At 32.4% G+C, this 22,318-nt stretch overlaps 4 protein-coding genes across 4 annotated transcripts in view; 1 reads left to right on the top strand and 3 right to left on the bottom strand.

Moving 5' to 3' along the window:
• LOC123314348 (probable RNA-binding protein EIF1AD) overlaps positions 1 to 10,287 on the bottom strand; it is a 30,930-nt gene extending 20,643 nt beyond the window's left edge. Inside the window, exon 1 of the mRNA XM_044899598.1 lies at positions 10,071 to 10,287. The gene's annotated coding sequence lies outside the window, so the exon portion shown is untranslated. The remainder of the gene's footprint in view (positions 1 to 10,070) is intronic.
• LOC123313185 lies at positions 5,064 to 8,400 on the top strand. Its single transcript, XM_044897935.1, has 7 exons — positions 5,064 to 5,458; positions 5,619 to 5,741; positions 6,312 to 6,647; positions 6,871 to 7,103; positions 7,497 to 7,656; positions 7,930 to 8,032; positions 8,337 to 8,400. Exons 1-7 carry the CDS (start codon positions 5,263 to 5,265, stop codon positions 8,398 to 8,400), a joined length of 1,215 nt encoding a protein of 404 aa, XP_044753870.1. The 5' UTR covers positions 5,064 to 5,262.
• A 1,233-nt stretch (positions 10,288 to 11,520) lies between the features above and the next one.
• LOC123313180 (probable RNA-binding protein EIF1AD) lies at positions 11,521 to 11,826 on the bottom strand. Its single transcript, XM_044897929.1, has one exon. It carries the CDS (start codon positions 11,824 to 11,826, stop codon positions 11,521 to 11,523), a length of 306 nt encoding a protein of 101 aa, XP_044753864.1.
• Positions 11,827 to 19,809: 7,983 nt separating this feature from the next.
• LOC123313179 (probable RNA-binding protein EIF1AD) lies at positions 19,810 to 20,118 on the bottom strand. The gene has a single exon (XM_044897928.1). The coding sequence runs from the start codon at positions 20,116 to 20,118 to the stop codon at positions 19,810 to 19,812; it is 309 nt and encodes a 102-aa protein (XP_044753863.1).
• Between the last annotated feature and the right edge of the window lie 2,200 nt (positions 20,119 to 22,318).

Here is a 22,318-nt window from a genome sequence, read left to right as displayed (position 1 = left end):
GTAAAAAGCTGGAAGCTTCCGACTGACGCGGCTGCCATTTTCAATTTTCGTATTGCAGTTTGCACACAGAATCAATTTCTTATTATTATTGTACTGTGTTGTTTTCATTGTGTGTTGGGAAGAGCAATCTGATTTCCTACATAATTCTAGGTAAGTACCTTATTTCCATTTTTTTTATTCACGTGTTATGACATCTATTCGTATTCGTGTACACGTGCATGAACCATGAACTTATTGCATTATTTGTAATTGATTATTGATGTACTTTATTAATTAATCAATGAATCAGTGAGTTTATGTGTTATGCTCGTGCACAGATTATTTCAGTTACCAACTCTGCTTTTGTGCAATTTCTCATGCTATTCCTTTTTTTCCCTGTATAAACCTAAATGATCATGATATTCAACGAATAATTGATGGACTAATTGTCGTTATCTGTGTGCTTTTCTTAATTCTGTGTTTGGATCTTTTCTACTTCGGTACGAAATTTTAAAAGGTGTTTCCTTAGCCTAGATCGTTTAGAAAAAACGTTCCTATGAACATATATACGTCCGGAGTTGCTTCGCTTCTGAGATACAGGGAGTTTGAAAAACGATTTAGCTAGAACTACATTGAAATTATTAGGAACAGTCAGTACAGTTGCATCTCATTGCGCACCACAGTCAACATGATTGAAAGTATTTTTAGATGGAGCAACTTAACATTCAACCTTTCGGTTTCATGTCTTTTCTTCAAATCATTCCCAGCTGGTCTGCAGGTGTTCGTTATATGCAGATTGGCTTAATTTTGTTTTGTTTCAAAAAAACTGATTTTATTATGAAGTGGTACAACCCAACTTCACGGACGATGATCGTTTTTGTTTGTAATTCTTTTTACATGCAGTTTTTCATAAGGAATCGATAGGTACCAATCTCAACTCCGGCAGGCTCGTAGTTTAGGAGGAATTAATTTTTTTAAATTGCATTTTTCCAATATATTTTGATAACTTCGATATTTTTTTCTAGGTTTATCAGTCAAAACCACAGAATATCAATTGTAAATTGTGTTGTTTCTATACTACTTTCCGAACGTCAATGCGTGTGGAAAAGTAATACTTTCGAAACGCTAGTAGGAAAACCCATTATTCAATTTACATTTTACACTATCATTCCAAAATATTTAGGTGCCGATTAACCGATATATCATATAGGCAAGCATAACACCATAATAAACTAGCGAAGCGAAAACCGGGGAAGTCCCGTTTCATAAATCCGTTACGAGAAAACGTTTTTAATTGGTAATGAGTGATATTTCGGACAAGCCTCTAACATTCTGTTTTTTCGATGAATAATGATGAGACCTATGAATGATTTTCCACAGGTTTCTAGGTCCACGATATAAAGTCTTCATTAGGCTAGGTCCACGATTTAAAGTCTTCATTAGGGCTCTAAAATGGTACAACATGAACTAAAATAATCTTAAAAATTATATAAACACACAATACATAGTGAGGAAACTTGTTCTGAAAATTACAAACTTACATTTTCACTTCCTTTAATTTTGATCTTGGCTCAGTGGGAATATTAGGTAGACAAACAAATAAAAAAAACGGTCATTGGATGAAATGATATCCATAAGGCAGGACAAAAATTCCATCAATAAACGAAACGACATGAAAAATTTGTATACTGCGTACTACTTATTAATTGGAAAAATCAAAAATATATTGAAGTTTGTTGTTCAGACCTACTTGTGTAATTTGATCTCATGATCTGCGCAAACTCCAGAACATCTAATTTGTTGACCTCTGTCTTTTCAAAGTCTTCCATAAAAGCAGTTGTTGTCATCTCCAAAATTTTAATAATTGACAAGGGAACCACACAGTGAAAATGTAAGTCGATAATTTTCCGAACAAGTTTCCTCACTTATGTATTCTGTGTTTGTATATTTTTTGAGATTTTTGTAGTTCTTGTTGTACCATTTCAGAGCCCTGATGAAGATTTTTTTTTTGATCCGTAGAATGATTCTATAGTTGAAAATTGAAATATAATTCTTCATTTTGGTATCGATAGGTGAATATTCAGAAAATGCCGAGAACTCGAAAAGGAACTTTACCCACAAGTTCAAGACACATTCAGCGATTAGCGCAGAAAAAAACTGAAGACTATTTAAAATGTATCGAAACTCGACCATCATTTCTTGAAGAAACAGGCCAGTGTTCCCAGTCAAGTGATTATTTCATTGATGAAGTTGTTACACACGCTCCCAGTATCGATAAAATCTCTATTACACAAGAAGCTCATATTTGTATACCCAATGAAAATTCAAAAAATAACATTCATTCATTGCCGCAGGAAATGCGTTCTTCAAATTGTAATTTTACAACGCCTACTATTTATTTTGACAACTCTACTACTAGCAATTTGAGTGCTGATGATTTGGATTCAACTTATCGGTATAGTGATTCTGATGCAGATAGTATTCCAGAAGATGATAATGATTATGCTGGCGTTGAAGACTATTTTTGTTTATTAAACAATGGAGATGTTGATGGTCGGAAATTTCGAGATGCTATTATTGAATGGGCGAAATCGTATAAAATTCACCACAATGCTCTGAAAGCTCTATTAGCCATATTGAACGCCTTCACTGACACTGTGTTTCCTAAGGATCCTCGAACTTTGTTGAAAACTCCGCTATCTACAAATATTGTCAATATGGACGACGGTCATTATTGTCACATTGGCTTCAGCAATGCACTAAAGATAATTGTAGAAAATCGAAATGCTTCTGATCATAAAACAAATTCTATAAAAGTTATGGTTCATGTGGACGGAGCTCCTTTAGGTTCTTCAGCCGAAAAAGGTCTTTGGACCATATTGTGTAAAGATTCCGAATTTGAAAATGTTTTTGTTATCGGACTTTATCATGGCGTTAGTAAGCCTAAAGATCCTAATGTGTTCCTTAGAAAATTCGTAGAAGAAGCTACTGCGGTTTGCGTTAATGGTTTCGAAATTAATGGTGAAATATTTCAAATAAAAATACATGCTATCATCTGTGACGCCCCGGCTAAATCGTTCATTTTGAATACTAAATATCATAGTGGTTACCATAGTTGCAGTAAGTGCACTATAGAAGGAGAATTCCACTCATCAGTTTGCTTTCCCGTAGCAGATATTAATATTTAAAAAAAATATTGCACTGTTAATCTAAGAACTGACGAGGCATTCGAAAACTGCGAGTATTTGGGCGATTATCAAAAAGGGTCAAGTATACTGAATACTCTACCAGACGTAGGATTGATAACAAATGTACCTCTCGATAGTATGCATTTAGTATATTTGGGTATAATGAAACAGAAAATCAGACTTTGGTTAGGAGAAAAGGGAAGGGGAAATAAAAATTATAAGTTATCCGCTTCACAGATCAACATAATTTCGGAAAGGTTGGAAAATTTGAAACACCACTTACCATTTGAATTTAACAGACGGTCCAGATCTTTGAAGTTTTGGAAGCTTTGGAAGGCTACGGAATTCAGGCATTTTTTATTATATTTTGGACCAGTTATTTTGCAGGACGTTCTACCGTCAAACGTTTATTTTAATTTCCTAATGCTCCACGTGGCCATTACTATATTATCTAATCCAAAGTTAGTGAAAAATAATGATAATATAGCTTACGCTGAATCTCTATTACTGGAATATGTAATCGGTTTTCAAAGAATATACGGTGCCGAAAATGTATCATTCAATATTCATAATTTGATACACTTATCTAAAGATGTTCGTAAATATGGACCTTTAGATTCTTTCAGCTCATTTCCATTCGAAAATTTTATTTGTTCGTTAAAAAAATTAGTTAGGAAAGGCCATAAGCCATTGCAACAAATATCAAGAAGACTTGTGGAATATGAAAATATATTAGTAATAAGGAGTCTCCCAATCTTGAACAATAATACAGTTGAAGCCTATAAAGTGCACTTCAACGGAATTGTTACGGATCACCGTAGGTTTGATGAACAATTCAAACAGTTGAAAATGAATTCGTGGAATATAAATATCAAAGACGATAGAAATAATTTTGTTCTGCTCGTTGATGGTACTGTTGTCAATGTATTAAACATAGGTAAAAGTGATGGAATATTATATTTGATCGGCCAAAAGTATTGCAAAGTAAACGATCTCTATACTGTCGGAAATTTTTCTAGTGGTGTATTATGCATTAATAGGGTTAAGGAAAGTGATATTATTGAGGATTGGCCTTGTGAAATGATTTATGCAAAAATTTTCAAAATTCCTGGTGTTACAGAATTCATAACATTTCCTATTATACATACCACAATCCATAATAAATGAGAAAAATGTCAAATTCTTGTTGTAATTTCAATGTTATCTCCATTGGTAGATGCGTGGTGACATCAATCAAATTTTTTAGCTTGTAGCTCTAGAAGTGAAAAAAAATCAATCATATGCGTAAGGCCTAAGTTTTTTCTTTCATCACATTTTTGGTGTAGAAAAATAATTAAATTTTTAGTATTCAGAAATTAGTTGCTGTACATCAATTTTTTTTACAAAGTAAGTCCTCTCCCTCTGAGCTAAAGCTAACGAATTTGGCTTATATTTCCTAGGGGTGACTCTTCTATTCTCCTACACCACAAATGTAACATTAAAAAGTGGCTGTATTTTGGCTTGGTTACCTTCTGATATTTGAATAATGCTACTGCTTTTTTTTTGTATTTTAAAATTTTTATCGCTTAGGATTTAAGGCTGCTGTACCTATATTTGTGATGTAACAAAGTATTATAGCTGCTCTGAAAACATTTTCCAATTGTTTGTATATAGTCGCGGTCTTTGATGAACTCAAGTTCAATGCAAACTTTACTAAATTTATTCAATATTGAATTGCCCTTGGTGAAAATCCATAATTAAACAAAAGAAACTGAACTACATCATTTTTACTACCGATAAGTTTTGTTGCCACTACTTATGAAAGGAATACCCTCCACACCACTATAGTGGTGTGGAGGTACCTTTAAAGGTGTTTCGCTATTACAAAAACTACTTTTGTGGTAGTTTGATGTTCAGTTTCTTTAGTTTTATTTATCAAACTTATCCATGACACACTCCGTAAGTATCGGATATATGTAAAGTGAAAATTTTTAGCTTGATGGTAATTTTTTTCTTAAAATAAACTTAACATAGTATTGTGAAATATTTGAGGTGGAATCTATCTTCATGTAATTTTTTTAATAATGATTATGTTTTTTTATAGTTACTGATAACAATGAAGAAATACGCAATCATTGTAGACGAGAATAATGAAAAAAGAGTGGTTCCAAGTAAATGGATGATGAATAATAATTCAACTCTATTGTGGCCACCTTACAAAAATACGGAGAAAATTCGAAGAGCTATTTTACAACTGGAAGATCCCTCAGAGGATTGGGAAGACTATCAAGTTGATTTTATAAAAAGCAAAGGTTGATATTTCTAAACTAACTAATACATGTTCCTTAATTTGAACATCGCAATGGGGTTTGAATTATTTTTTTTCTTTCCCTACGAACAAATTAAATGGAATTCCGGAAGTTATTTCAATCTCGATTCTTATTGAAATTTCATATGTTAAATTTGTTGTAGATGATTATGTTGAAGCTGTGGCTGAAATCAAAGCTAATTTAGATGAACTAAGTGGAGGTAGCGATGCTGAAAAAATGAAAAAATCCAGGGCAAGAAGAAAGAAAATTTCTTATCAAGGTCTTGGTAAGATTTCAGTAAAAAAATTATCAGATAATTGAATCAACCACTAATCATTCAAAATTCAATTCAAAATGTGGCAGGAAATAGGACAAAGAAATAGATGGTAACGTTTATTTACATTCGTGGCGACGTTTTGCAAAGGTGTCCCTCCGCTTCTTCAGGCCTGCAATTTATTAAAAGTAGTATTAACATGGTATACAGTTCACCAAAAATCATCAACTAACTCACCAAAAACATGTATCAACTTAAGCAAAAGTTAAACATTACGTCAGGATGAAGAGGATCAAGAAAACCATTAATATAACTCGGAAACAGAAAAACGGCAGGCCAGCTTTCTTAAAAGAACTCTACAATAGTATAACTCAAACTACCATGTACAATATCTACTCATCAATCCAGATTGATGTATACCATGTAAATATTCCTCTTAATAAATTGTAGGCCTGAAGAAGCGGAGGGACACCTTTGCGAAACGTCGCCACGAATGTGAATAAACGTTACCATCTATTTCTTGGTCCTATTTTCTGCCACTTTTTTGTCGTTTTTATTCGTATGCAATGTGTATTCTTGTAGGAGATTACAGTGGAGCTGTTGCAGACGCTGAAATGAAGGCTGATTCAGATGTACCAAGTAGTGAGAGTGATGTTGAGAGAATCAAAATTCCCAAGTCAAGGGGAAAAACAAGTTTTTTCGAGAACAGAAATAAAAGTATTTCGATAGATTCAAGAGACAGTGAAACTGATGAACACGATGAAACATTAAAAAATACAGATGAAAACACCTCTAAATCATTGCCTTCATCTCTTTCATTGTGTATGTCACCTCAAGTTCAAAATGGGCCCACAGTTGCAGATACTCAGATAGATGAGCAACTAAATTCAGAAAGGGATATACTCTTCTCCATGCATGGTAAATATAAGTAGCTAATATAAGACTTACATGTGCATGAACACTACACATGTGTAGTATAGTAGTATGGTATAGTATACCTATGGTATACTAAAATACATGAGGCATTCAAGTGCAGGTCTCTAGGTAGAATCTCTCTCTTTATCGCCTTGACTATCCCTTGAATAGTGAATTTATAAATTAGCTTTTCTTAGTGAGATAGTGAGCATAGTATTCTTTGTAGGTATGTTGAAAAAAATAATGACCAGTATTCATGCATTGAGCATGAAGCAGGACAGACTAGAAGGAAGACTGAGGCAGTTAGAAAGTCGCGGCCTCATAAATAATACAGTAGCTAGTGTTACTTCAAGTTTTATGGTGAACGACGCTATAGTCAAACGTTTTCCGATAGATTCTAAAGAAAAATTGGAAATAATGGAAAACGATTTGAAAAAACGGAATATTTTCAATGATGTGGTGAGTTATTTATTTTTTAATTACCTTTTCTACCTTCATTAATTCTATAACTAAAAAAATTCTGCTTTGAAGAGTAAGTTGAATGAATTATTTTCAACTCATTTTGGACATACTTCAGCTGTTAAGAAAAATCATACCTATGCAACAGTATTTTAGTTTAATTGCCTTGAGATCATTTTTGAAGTTATGGATGAACCGCTTGGGGTAAAAAGTTAATTATGATAATTGTTTTTGTAGCCAAAGTTCAGATAATTCTAAAGCTTTTTCTGACATTTAAGGAATCAAAACAGAAATATATGCTTGTATTCGGGTAGAAACGTTATTACCCTCCTTGAAATATAGATCTTAAGAATAAATTTTTCTTACTTACCAAGAACTTGATTTACTTCACAGGTTCATTTCATGAAAAGCAAGGGCGGAAGCAGTGCACATGACTTAATTTATAATATATTAGGATCTGTGGTGACAAATGATCTTGCATCCCATTACAGCTTTTACGGGCAGAAGAAAAAAGGCAAATTTCAAGAATTGCTTTTATGCTCCTGTATTTTCTGTAAGTATAAGAAACAATGCTATCTTCCTACACTCCTGCACTTAGTGCATAACATAAAAACTTAAATTTCTCACTATTCCATATAAAATTTTTTCTTTCTTCCATGTAAAGTGATTATGACATAATGAAAGTGATACGTTTTCACATTTGTTCACTTTTTTATGAAAGAAAAATTCAATTCATCAATCTTTTCAAATGATTACTTTTGTGAATATTTATTTATTCAAATTATATAATTTCACTATGATAATAAAGCTCTTATCTGTTTTACAGTTGCCGTAAGAACAGTTAATGACAAGATCACAGATGCAGAAATCATTACCAGCATTCGTATGTGGTTGGACAACTCAAAAACGAGGGCTGAAAGAAATAAGAAGTAAGCTAAAGAATTTTACTATTTCCTGAGATTATTCATGTTTTTTTTCTGTCCACCTTCATGACAGAAGAAATCTTTTTGTTGTTCCCGATACTTGGTATCAAAAACATGAATTTTTTTCCATCTTTTCAATAATAGAAATATCCCATTTACTTACATTTTTAAACCCTTCAAGAAGAAAGTATATGTTTTATCAAATTTTTTACCTTATTCATTCATACAAGAATGAATTTACATAACTTCAATTTTTAAATTATATGAAGCTTTGTGATTCTAAAGTATTATAAAAATATATTCATTTCAGGAATGCCAGTAGTGGTCGACGGGTATTCTCCCTGGTCATGCCGGAAGATATACAGGAAGATTGAGAGATGAATGGTGTTAAGATGATGAATAGATTCCAATAAAAAAATTTTCACTGATTTGCAACTACTTAATTCAGATGAAAAACCTTATGCATATATTATTTCCAGGAAATGCGTTTGAATGTTTCAATGGTCAAAAATTATACTCTGAAATCTGCCTGAAAATATTCTCGCAAGATTTGTTTGGAATAACAGGAAATATTTCTCAAAAAAAGTGAGAAAAGTTTTCAACATTGCAATTGTTTTGAAATTTTTCAGCAATAATTCATTATTTTGTGAAAGTTTCTAACAATATTTCGCAGAATACAGGTATGGCTGGAATATTCTAAGACATTTGCAATATTGAAAACTTGTCTCACATTTTCTCGGAAATATTTCTTGTTATTCCATACAAATCTTGTAGAAAGATTTCAGAGTATCATTTACGATCATTGAAATACAGATGAAAGGAGTTTCCTCAATATTTTATGAGTCATTATCAACTTAACAAATATTGAAGAAATATATTTCGAAAGATTTCAGTGCCCTTCATTGGAATATTGTGAAAACCACTCGTGAATATTTGAAAAAATATTTCCACCATCTCAAGCTTATCTTGCAGAAATATTTCACCGTCCCTTTGAAGCAACAATATCTGTAATATGATTGAAATCTTCAGAAGAATCGTCATGCAATGTTTCTGAAAATATTTCGAATATCTAGACAAAATTTTTCATGAAACATTTCAATGTGAGAAAAAGTAGGACATAACTTTATTTCATGAATATTTCAGTGAAAGATTTATTAAATATTCAGAATCTTGCTTACAAATATTTCATAAATATTTGAAAAATTTACATGCAATGTTTCTGAAAATATTTCGAATATCTAGACAAAATTTTTCATGAAACATTTCAATGTGAGAAAAAGTAGGACATAACTTTATTTCACGAATATTTCAGTGAAAGATTTATTAAATATTCAGAATCTTGCTTACAAATATTTCATAGATATTTGAAAAATTTACATGCAATGTTTCTGAAAATATTTCGAATATCTAGACAAAATTTTTCATGAAATATTTCAATGTGAGAAAAAGTAGGACATAACTTTATTTCACGAATATTTCAGTGAAAGATTTATTAAATATTCAAAATCTTGCTTACAAATATTTCATAGGTATTTGACAAATATCCTTTGCTATGTGGGGATTAAGGACAACCCAATTGTTTTGTATGTGATCAAACAATAAATGTCCGAAACGTCGACAAAATTCAACTGGGCTTAATTCCCCCTTTTACCAGTATACATAGTCCAATATAGCCTCGATTCTCAAATTCAATTTTTGTAATAAACTTTTTCTTCTAGCTCCTTTAGTTTCCACAATAAGGTATAGAGACAATTTGAGTCGGACATCCTGTACGTGTAAAATTTTCATCAATTTTATATTTAGTCAGTTCTGCAGATTCTTGATATACCGAATTTATTTTTACACCAACTATTTTACTACATTTACACTATTTTACCTGACATTAGCCCAGTGTTTAATCATCATAAATGCGCATTATTATCGAAGGATTATGTATACATCATGAAATTTCTTCGAATACAAATTCTATGGAAGCCTCAATTCTTGAGGGAAATAAACAATAATCTGACAAGTTTAGAGACCTGTATACAAAAATGGTAGGTACCTAATTATGGTGCAATAAATTTTCCAACTGTGCCGCACAATTTTTTCGATGATTCAAAGGACCATTTAGAGTCTGTGAATGTTATCGGATCTGTAATTGAAAGAGGTATGTATATTCTTTTCGGAACCACTCTTCTCTAAATTTCTAGAACTCTGGCCTGTTTGAATAGAATTTAACTGAGATGTTTGTCATCAACATAAGCATATCTTCATTTTTATGTTTTTCTTTATGCATAGTTACTTTCTATTCAATTTTTATTATCTGAGAGTTGGAGAAGCCTTCAGTCCAATATCGAATAGCCAAGTCCAAAAGAAGGAACTATAAATACTATATATACACTTAGCAGATTAACTTATACTCATTTAATTTATTTTTTAGGTATGGATAACTATGACTGTATATGCATGCTGAACATTCAACTTGGTCCTACTTTGAGTGCATGTGCATTATTATCATTATATTGGCTGGACAACTACCTATATTTTGATGGTAGTGAAATTTTAAATTGTGTTGAAAGGGTGTTTTATACAATTCTTCTTCTTGTTTTACTACAAATCTGAATCTACATCGATGTTATACTCGAGTAAAATATTAATGCACATGCAGATTTGTATATACATTCGACAAGTCTTAGTGTTGTAATTTATCAAAAAGAAATATTACTACTCATCATATTTTAACAGTTTTTTAGAGCTTCAATGATCCAAGTAAACTTGGATCCTATCTGAAAAAAAAAATTTTTTTTCGAAAGTTGCATGTTCAACAACTCTGTAACAAACTACGGCCCGGAAAGCAAAATAATGCTCAAAATAAATAATGTGTGCTGTATAACTCATGGATTTCCAGTTGCTAGGATTGTTCTTGGGTAAAAATTTAACAAATTAAAATATCTCAATAAATTTTTTTGTACTTATACCCCTTGCCTTCTGACACCCTCAGTTGATGAAATGACAATAAGTATTATAGTATTCTTGAAACAACATCAGAAGCCATTGCAAAAATTAAAAGAAATATGAAATATGTCAATTTCAATACCAATAATAATTTGAATAAAATTATTTAGTACGGTATTTTTTATCTACTGTTTTTCTGGAAGATATCAGATATATCAACGTGATCTAGTTGAAAGCAATAATAACCATTCTATCAGAAACTTACAGCAAACGTTTCAACAATAAAATACTATGTAGTTTTGAACCTTTTGAGACTAATTTTTTTTTTGATTCAGCAACAAGTGGCCATCAATCCAACGATATACCTACATCGATTAATGAAAAATGTCAAAAATTTGCTGCCTATATTTCATTACTTATTCTAGGACGAACTGAAAACGACGGGATTCATATTGAAATGAAAAACCTCAAATCTGTAGATTTTAAGGGTAATATTTATTGAAAAGTTCCTAATTTATTTACATTTTTACAATTCAAAATACTAATTGCCAAAGTGATTACGTTTCACCAACACTATCATCGTCGCTTTGATCACTGTCACTGGGATCATCTTCACTAGAATCATTGCCACTGGAGATTTCGATCATTGCTTGTACTCTGTTACTATTCCTTGGGATATCATCGTCGTTATCATCATCACTTTCCTCCAATTCTGGTTTTTCATAGAACGCAGCAGGCCATATTTTGTCTTCCTTGAAATACTTTATATGTTGGGTGATCAAAACTCTAACAATTTCACCTTTGACCTTAACACCTTCCTGAATAGGTTGTATTATGACGAAACTACCAGGTTTAACCCACATGTAGTGGCGGTATCTCATTGGCATGGACACAAGAAATCTGGTTTTATCTGCGGTCTCTTCATAATTTCCTGGGATTCTTATCAACAAAAATGAAAAATTCCATGCTCCATCAAGTTTTGCAACTCAGAAAATATTCTAGTTTGACATTTCTTTCGAAAAACACAAAGAAAATCAAATATAATTCAGATAAAACCCGTAATCAGGAAGACACATTGTCACAGGGTATTTCGGATTAGCTGATAAGACCGCCATTTTAACTGAGGTGCACACAAATACTCCTCCATATACTGAGAAAATGTCGTTCACTGAATATTATTCATCGCCCAGTGTTGATATGAAATTGCGGTATGGTAGAAAACTGATTGATCCTGGAGACAATATTGGCTCATACAATTTAATGATTTTTGATGATACATGTCATAAATGGTCTCTCACCTTGACGTCAAACCGAAGTGCTTTTTTTCTGAACATTTGAAACAATATTTTTTCTGTAGAAATCGGTACTCATGAAAAGAAATATTTATTTCTGGAGTTTAGAGAATGGAAATGAGAAAATGTGAAAATAGTTCGATTCGGTACTACCTTCTAACTTCACAAAATTTAATGAGATGTAAACTAATTAAAAATAGTATGAAATATTGCTAGCGTGAAATCCCCCTTGGATAGGTAGGTACTACAATGAAAGGTAAAATTAGCAACAGAACCGACAAATTTAATTAGAAATGGAAAAGATTGCTTTCAAATAGCGAACAATATATAAAAAATTGAAAATATTGATTTATTATAGTGAGAATAATTGTTACTTACTGCAAAATTTTGGCTCCCAAATAGTCTTTTACGTTCAGGAATTCAAATATTCCAATCTTCAGGGCACACCTAACTCACGGATAGACCGAAACCACACTCTGGAGAATATTCCGCACTCTGGAACTTAAAAACTTATACTGAAGACAAGGGTACTTTACCCGGCACTTGAGTAGTAAAATATAGTATATACATCATTCAGTTTGAACCAGCATATCAGTTTTCAACGCGAATAATAAAAAGAAAAATGAAAAAATTTAAATCTCAATCAAAGACTTTCCATATATACTTTACGATATTTTAAAATGAATGATGTGGACTTAAACTCAGAAAAAAAATTCTGCCAAATTAACCTTTGAGTTTCAGAAAATCCACTTCCCCTGCCGCTTCTTCATGTCTATTATCTTTTCATGGTGTACCTGCATCATAAATGGTTCATTGAGACAGATATCCCCTACCTCTATATAGTATATTATATAAAACACTCGATATACACAGGGCCGCGCCGCCCTCAGGGACAGAATGGGCAAGGCCCAGGGGCGCCGAGTCTATAGGGGCGCCTCAGGCGACCCGGTCGCATAACGGTCTTTCATGGATCATATTCCAGAAATAAATTTCGCACAATTATAATGAAATTCGAAAATTACTTTTTGATAATTAATGCATAAAATAATATGAATCTCGAAAATTTATGAGCCCCTCGTATATTTCTATAGAATAAGAATATGGAAACTTGGTTGTATCTTGCACCCCTTTCAGAAAACAACGATGTGATTGTATTGGAGAATTGAAAATAAAAATCCTTTCAGAAATATCAAAGAAGCCGTCTCGAAACCAAAAACCGATCGGTGATGAGATAACGCTCATAAAAGAGAATGCCGACAAACTTGATAAGTTATATCCTTAATAAGTTGTAATAAAAAAGTGTCCACTACCGTGACAGTTATATTTAGGATTATGATAGGACGGCGGCGCCTTTAATGATTTCGGATATTAGATAAATTTGTGCATTTGCGTCCGACTAGATATTCATTTGATGCTATGAACTTTTTTACACGAGAAGTTTTCTAGTCCAAACTCAAAATTCCGCCCCTGATGCCAAACAGACGTACGTTATTTGCAAGAAAAAGTGCATCGTGAATCCTTCTTAGATTTTTAACTGCAAATCGTGGTATACACTGAGACTCAATTAAGGTGAATTATAGATTCATCATTCATTCTACTATCGTACTGCCGTAATAACATTAAGATGATATATATTTTTTTAATATTTATGGTGCAGTTCTGATTTAGAATTTCCATGCGTGCCGCAGCCAAATTTCATATAACATATTGTTTTTTCACCACTGAATAAGAATATTTCCTACTGGTTAATAGTGGTGAATTAATAATTTGTGCAACTAGTTGGGAAAAGAATTATTTTTCGTAATGAGCGCAAAAAAACGCGAAATACGAAAAATAGTGTTTCACAATGTGATTCACACAATATTTTTTCTAATTTTGAATATGATTTTGTTATAAATTCAAATTAAAAGTATGAAAAATGTCCTTAAAAGCTTTTCTCGGAGATTCCTTCAAAATTGTCTAGTGACGGAAATAATTCAATTTTTCACAACGTTAATATGAAAGCAAGTATCGTTTAATCATCAGTTACGAAATATTTTGCGTAACTGGTTGCGAAAAGTGAAACGTTTCAAAACGTCAATGAGTTTCAAAAAGTGTCACTTTGTATGTCAAAATTAGAAAAAAGCCTTGTCGCTGTCAGAATAATTTGAGGAGAGTAATTGGTTCATTCAGAATGAATGAGTATACGATTTTCACAAATTGAGTTTCAAACCACGACACGTGTTTCGCTATCACAATAGCATCTTCAGGTGGGTGAATATTGTGTTAGCAAAACATGTGTCGTGGTTTAAAACTCAATTTGTGAAAATCATATAATCTGTGTTAATTTCAACTATGGATTTTAGTCAAGTATCGGCCACATCAATTCAATGAATGAGTATAAGAATCAGAGAATCAGAATGAGTATGAGAATCATTCAGGTCGTTTTTTTCGACAAAAAACACTTGCCGACCTCCTACCTCGTTAGAAAAAAAGAGGATTTGTTTTTATCCGAAGAATACTTACAAATGTCAAAAGAGGAGAAAAAACCATCTTGTTTCTAAAACGGAATGGAAAAACGGAAGCGTGTTGAAAAATTTCAAATTTTTTCAATTTATTGTTATTTACAATGTCAATCTAAGAAATAACAAAAAGGGGCGGATTTATATTATTCGCCCAGGGGCGCATCTTTGGCTAGGCGCGGCCCTGGATATACAGTTTGGCATCAGATGGTGGCCATTTAGGAAGATTCTATCATTCATGAATTCGCAAATTATGCAACAGGTTGAAACACAATTCTAAAATATGGCAAAGCGGAAACATAAGGTATAATGAGAAATTTATTGAGGCCTAATTTATTTGGTCCAAATATTGTTTATTTGATAGAAATGAATATCGTTTTGTTATCTCAGTCTGAACCTTTTTTTCCCAAAAATATATAGTTAATAAATAATCAATTTATTTTCAACATAAAAAAAAAATTTATTCTCCACTTGTCGACCAATAGATGGCAAGCTTCCCTATAGGTATTAATATACAGGGTGTCCGGGGAATAACTGTACATACTCTTACCAGAGATAGAGTTAGACTAGCTGGTTACGGATTGACTATAAAAAATTAATTTCTGGATTTCCCTAGAAAGCTACAGGGTGATTTTCCAACTTCATGGAAATACTTAGACCATCATAAAATCCAAACTTATTGACGGATATTATTGAAACTTGGGAGGTTATTGACACATGCTAAGGTCAAGTCAGAAATATATCAATTATTTCATTATTCCAGGGCCGGACTCATTAATATTCATTTAAAGTGTTCAGGGCAAAAAAAAACACTTTGTATTTCAAATGACAAATAATTGATTCGTTCTTTAGGAAGAAGCTGAATTATGCTTCAATTCTCGGTATCACTCAAAGTTGTCACATCAAGAATTATTTTTTTATGAATTTTTGAATTTGGATAAAGTTCGAAAATTTGAATTTTTCACCATGAAGAGAACTGAAAATGTCATGTTTGAATATAAAATGCGAATGTATTAGTAGAAAATTCACAAAAAAGGTCAGAGCTTTAATAAGCACTTCAATAACGAAACAATAACAAATGAAAAAAACTGAAATACAGTAAAGTGTACCTAATAAAAATAAAAATAGGAACGAATGAATTGCTGAGTCAACGATATTTCAAAAGTGGTTCGAAATGAAAACCAATAGCTTGTATACATTTCTCTTGCCGAATTTTCAAATTGGATACAGCCTTTCGAATCATATCACCATTATTTCTTAAAATATCGCAACAGTTGATTATTCTGTTCATCAGCTGTTCTCTTCACTGGAAGAAGTGTAACTTTGGTCTATATCATTGTTGTCGAACACCCAGTATACATAAGAATAATTTTGAAATATGCTTCTGTATACCCTATACACATCACCAATTTTTTTTTTTCAAAATACCTTCATTTACTCCCTCAAAGTGAAATCCGCGTCTGGGGTGGCCACCCAGATTATCAACAAATTATTATCTTCTTCACCTTCAGTGACTTTTTCAAGAAAATTATTTATTTTCGACCTGCACAAGATGACTGTCCTGTTCAGGTAAAAAAATTGCAATTTTCGAACTTTATCCAAATTAAAAAATTCATAAAAAAATAATTGTTTATGTGACAACTTTGAGCGGTACCAAAAATTGAAGCATAATTTAGCTTCTCTCAAAAAAGCTAATCAATTATTTGTAATTCGAAATACAAAGTGTTTTTTTTTACCCTGAACACTTTAAATGGAGATTAATGAGTCCGGCCCTGCAATAATGGAATAATTGATATCTTTCTGACTCAACCTTAGCATGTGTCAACAACCTCCTAAGTTTCAATAATATCCGTTAATAAGTTTGGATTTTATGATGGTCTAAGTATTTCCATAAAGTTGGAAAATCCCCCTGTAGCTTTCTAGGGAAATCCAGAAATTAATTTTTTATAGTCAATCCGTAATCAGCTAGTCCAACACTATCTCTGGTATGAGTATGTACAGTTACTCCCCGGACACCCTGTATATGCATTTTAGTTAATAAATTGTTTTCTCAGTGTAGTCATTCTCTCGGACTGAAAGCTTAGGACGTCCTACGTCAGTGTTGGTAAATCAAAGTTACATCCAGAAATACAGACCTGACATTTTCATTCAAACATTTATATTATGAAAATTTTAGGAAGAAAGAGATGACGACTGCATTGGCGTGCTTCTGATAGCATGAAATTTTGCGTTTATTCACCATCTTTAGACGATTAAAAATTTCGAAAAGTGTCTTAATTATAGAGTGTTCATTTTTTGAATTATCAAGACCACCACCTTTATGGATATAATTTGAGGAAATTCCTCAGCATCCACTTTATATCATCTTTTTTATATTATATTCATATATTTATATCCAGAAAAAATATGAGTCGACTAGATTCAGATATAACATCGCATTAATTTGCTTCCACTGAATATATTCGATACCATTTGATGAACCATCGATCTCGAAATATTAACACTAGAAAGAGGAGTTTTCAATTAAAAAAGCAGTTCTTTGCTTTTAAGCAATTGCATAGGTATATTTGCATCGTAAAATCCGGTAAAATCTATCGTAACCATCTATTTTTTACAATTCAAAAGTGCATATGTGATGTTCACAAAGGCACAAGTAGAAGTTGGTGAATGATTATGGAATATTTCGGGCATATAATGAGAAGCAGCCAGAGATATGACTTGTTGCAGCTCATTCTGCGGGGAAAGGTTGAGGGCAGAAGAGGGCCTGGTAGACGAAATAAATCGTGGCTAAGGAACTTACGGATATGGTTCGACACAACAACAGTAAGCATTTCATGCACGCCATGATAATCACCAATATTGTTAACGAAGAGGCACCATTACAAGAAGAAAAATTATCATGGCAACGACATTCATGTGTGCAACCTAACTCTTTTGTAGTTATAGAAATTTAAGAAAATATCCCATTGATAACTGACTGTTTGAAAAAAATTAAAGGTTAAGTGCATTAAATGTGTTAGAACACACAAAGTACACCACTTAAAACTGCTTAATATCACTGTGGTTCAATTAATATAGATGATTTAAATAGAGATGACAAATGGTGCGATAAATGCGGCGATATTACAGAAGACTATTTTGTTTTTCAAAAAACCTTTCGAAGCGTCCTACGTTATTTTTGGCGTGTTGACAAATGAATTTTTTTTTATGTTTTTCTATGCGCCTAGGCAACCCAACATGTTCACGATGCAACAATTTCAGTTGAAGCTGACTTCGATCGATCTAGGTCTAGTAGAATGAAAAGTAATTCTACAAATCACAAATACCTACATATTCAAGTGTCAGTCCCGTTCAAGCTCAGACTTGTCTGAATTTCAAAGTGCCAAGATTGTACAATTTATTTCTTTTTTTAATCTTGGTCGTTTCTTGAAATATTTGTAACTCAGATGTGAAATAATTTTTTCGATTGATAAATAGTGGTCGATAGTAAGAAGAAAATTATATCTGTTATGTTTTTACGAAAATACACAATAAAAAATGTTATAGTAAATTACCATCAGTTCCAAAAGCATGCCGATCTTTTTATAAGCGCACAAAGTTCCTGGGGACCCTTCAAATGAAATGAATCTTTCACCGTTTGCTGCATAAGAATTGTCACAGCCAAAACAAGGAGAGTTGCTATATGAACATTTTTCATTCAGTTTTGAAAAGATGACATTGAAATACAATTCTATACATATCCCATATCCTTCTCATCAAATAATAATTTTTTTCCAAAAATTCCGACTTATGCAGCTGTTTGGTGTGACTGTTGCGAATATCTTATTTATTCTTATCAGTACTAAATGGTCTAAATCGTTTTCTTTCATATTCTTTCTCAACTTATTCGATTCGGTAAATTTATTTCAGTGTTACATTCTATGTGGCCTGTTTATATTCATAATGTTTTGAAGGTTTATATACATATTAAATGAATATGATTCGTAATTCTTTCCTGTTGGTTAGAAGCGTCCGCTCAGAATTTCGCAACCGCAAGGTACTGAGATCGATCCCGGGCTAGAGAAGGAATTTTCTAGTCCATACTGTTACGGGATGCCATTCACTGTTGGGTTCAAATTAACAGTGCTGTGCCTAAGGTGGCGTAAGGACACAGTAACAAAGCCTACACAGAACACAACTGATTCTCCGAACTCCCACAAGCTTTCGGAGCTTCTTAGGGGTACTTCGGTACCTATAGAGAATCAGGATAATATGAATATATATGATAGCAGAAATCAATAATTAAATCGTGAACTCTTTTTTCTTGCTCGAGCTTTCGAGATTATTTATTTAGAATCTCTTCACCAGGAGAACTGAAATTCAATAATACGTTAGTGAAAAAACTAAAAATGAATATTATAAAAGGCTTACGAAATTGAAAATATATAAATTAGAGTTGAAATAGTGTACAAATATATGGAAGATCATCAACAGTTTATAGATCTTCAATTTTGACACAGAATTTCACTCGACAATATATAATTTCACAATTAAGATACTACTACTGTAATTAGAAATTTCTTGAAATATAGGCATTACCTACTTGGAATCGAAATAAATTGAATAAGAAAAAATGCATCTTAAACCACCTTTCTCTTCTCGCTTGAGCAAGAAAAAAGAATTTACGATTTAATTGAATATTGCTGCTATCCCACAAATGAAAATCATCACTAAATGAATATATTCGAATTCCGAAAAAATATACTACATATATCCAACAAAGTAGAGGCCTAAAATTTGTTTCGTTCTGGGAGTCCCAGTTTTATTGATTCGCCACTGGATTACTGATATACTTATTCACATATCGTCAATCTGTTACAAGCTGAGTGCCATGTTCAGTTACAAAACATCGAGCGGCAGTGAAATTTCATAACCTACTTTAGGACGAATTAAAAATTCATATTGAAATGAAAAAATTCAAATTTGGAGATTTTCAGAAAAATTTATTAATTAGCAATTCCTTAATTATATTTACATTCTATACAAGTTTTCGAATAAGTAATTACGAAGGTGGTTACGTTTCACCAACACTATCATCATCGTCACTCTGATCGTTATCACTAGGATCATCTTCACTGGAATCACTGTCACTGTAAATTTCGATCATTGCTTGTACTCTGTTAGTATTCATTGGGATATCATCGTCATTATCATCATCACTCTCCTCCAATTCATGTTTGTCATAGAACGCAGCAGGCCATATTTTGTCTTCCTTGAAATTCTTTATTTGTTGGGGGATCAAAACTCTAACAATTTCACCTTTGACCTTAACACCTTCGTGAATAGGTTGTATTATGACAAAACTACCACGTTTAACCCACATGTAGTGGCGGTATCTCATTGGCATGGACACAAGAAATCTGGTTTTATCTGCGGTCTCTATTTCGTGTAGATTGTTCCCTTTGCTGGCCGTTATTTTCACTATTTGCTGATTTTCGGCAGGTGGTGAGTAGTCATACACTTCCCTCATGATGTGCTTCCTTGTAGTTGCTCGTGACACAAGTCGTGGCATATCTGAAAATAATTGAAATAACTCTTAGAACAAATCCAGAAAAAAGCAAGATTGTCATCAATAATCTTGATAAAGAGTATTTTGATTTCACAGCAAGCTTTGAAAATCATCTATACAAACAAAATTCCGTCACACATAATTCACAAGTTATTTTACTCGTTCCAGGAAACTAGAAATATGTGATTGCAATCGCGGTATCATAGAAAAATAACCAATATAACAATTCAATTGCAATTGCGGTATCATAGAAAAATAACTAATATAACAATTTAATTGTTTGTGATGATCGATTTCAAAATCATAATTTATTCTAGAACAGATTTTATTCATGAAAATATTTAGTATTTATCTACTACCTACTTTGAGTTATTTGAAAATATATGCCAACCAACAAGAATGAAAGTATCATGAATATTTTATGGTAACTGTTGAAGAAAAAAGCACCAGACAATATTGATTAGATTATATAAATTTCAAATGAACGCTTTCATACTTACTGCAAAATTTTGTTTGTCCAACAAGTTCTCAAAACACAAATTTAAGATTGACCAAAATCACACTCAAGAAAAAATGCTGCACTTCGAAACTTCAAGAGTTATACTGAAGCCAAAGGACTCCGTCCTGCACTTAAATGGTAAGGTATTGTGGAGGGAGAAGAATATTGTGAAAGGGCATTAAAAAGCAATTAGCGGTCAATACGTGGAACTGTCAGAATTAACCCTTTATGTTGAAAGTACCGTAACTTTTCAAGGAATATATTTAAAAGCATTCATGATAACTTTATGCATTATGGCGTGTTTGAAATAAATCATTTTTCTATTCTATGATTCAACATATTATGATAATGGAAAGTAAACGACAATATCTTGATCATTTGCGTTCACCGCCCTTCTTTGTATACGAGAGCATCACGAAGCAGTTTATTGTACAGGGTGGGCAAAATCGGTTGTCTATTGAGGGGATCTCGAGAACTATAGCAGCTAGAAGAAAACGGACGGCACATTCCCGAACTCTTTTTTCTTGACTAATCCAAAACTGAAAACAGATCCAGCCTAACGTTCATAGATTTTGAGTTATGAACGAAAATTGAGAAATTGTCATTTTTAATGAAGAGCTTATTTGAACTCGTATGCGAAATCCGTTGTTACATTCTACAGGCACTTTTTTATGAGGAATTCGAATATGATATCAAGAAATTTTTCGAACCAGTCATTTTCGAAATACGAAAGGGATTTCTGATTTTTCAAATGTAAACTATAGTTGAAATTTCATTCATCTTGCTGCAATTTTTTTGCTGTATCATATGTATCATATGTCCCTATTCACATGAATATAACGTAAGAAAACAAATTCAATACTTTTTCCTGCTTTTCGATTCACTCTTGAATTTTCAGTAGGCTGGCGTAACCATAGCGATCGTTGAAAATGCATTATCGTTCGTGAATTCCACATAATCCTATGTGAACTTAACCTTCTGCGATAGGAATCACCAACTGACGAATAATTATTTTTTTTATATATCGATATCAAGATCGATACCTTTTCAATGAGAGTAAAAGACTTTCGTCCGATTATTAAAGAAGAAGATGTATTCAATTATCGTTTTTCTATTTGTTATATTATAAATCAAATTCATTACAGAAGTAAGATGATGAAAAATAGGTACATCTGTCAACGAACCATCATAAGATAAGCATGCCAAACATCGCGAGAACAAAAACAAACGATAGCAAATTACTCATCGAATTATTTATTCAGCAATCCGTGATTCAAGTCATAGAGGCCCAGGTTCACAAAATATAATGCATATTTAACGGTTGCTATGGTAACCCAGCCTACTTATAATTCAACAGAGAATCGAAAAGCGGGAAAAAGTATTGATTTTTTTTTTACGTTGTATTTATGTGAATAGCAACATATGATACATTTTTGAAATCAGCAAAAAAATTGGAGCAAGATGAAGGAACTTTCAACTATAGTTTACATTTGAAAAATCAGAAATACCTTTGGT

This window comes from Coccinella septempunctata, chromosome 5 (assembly GCF_907165205.1).
Source record: "Coccinella septempunctata chromosome 5, icCocSept1.1, whole genome shotgun sequence".
Lineage (NCBI taxonomy): Eukaryota > Metazoa > Arthropoda > Insecta > Coleoptera > Coccinellidae > Coccinella > Coccinella septempunctata.
Note: the sequence above shows the minus strand (reverse complement) of the source record. Positions and strands in the feature narration are given on the sequence as shown.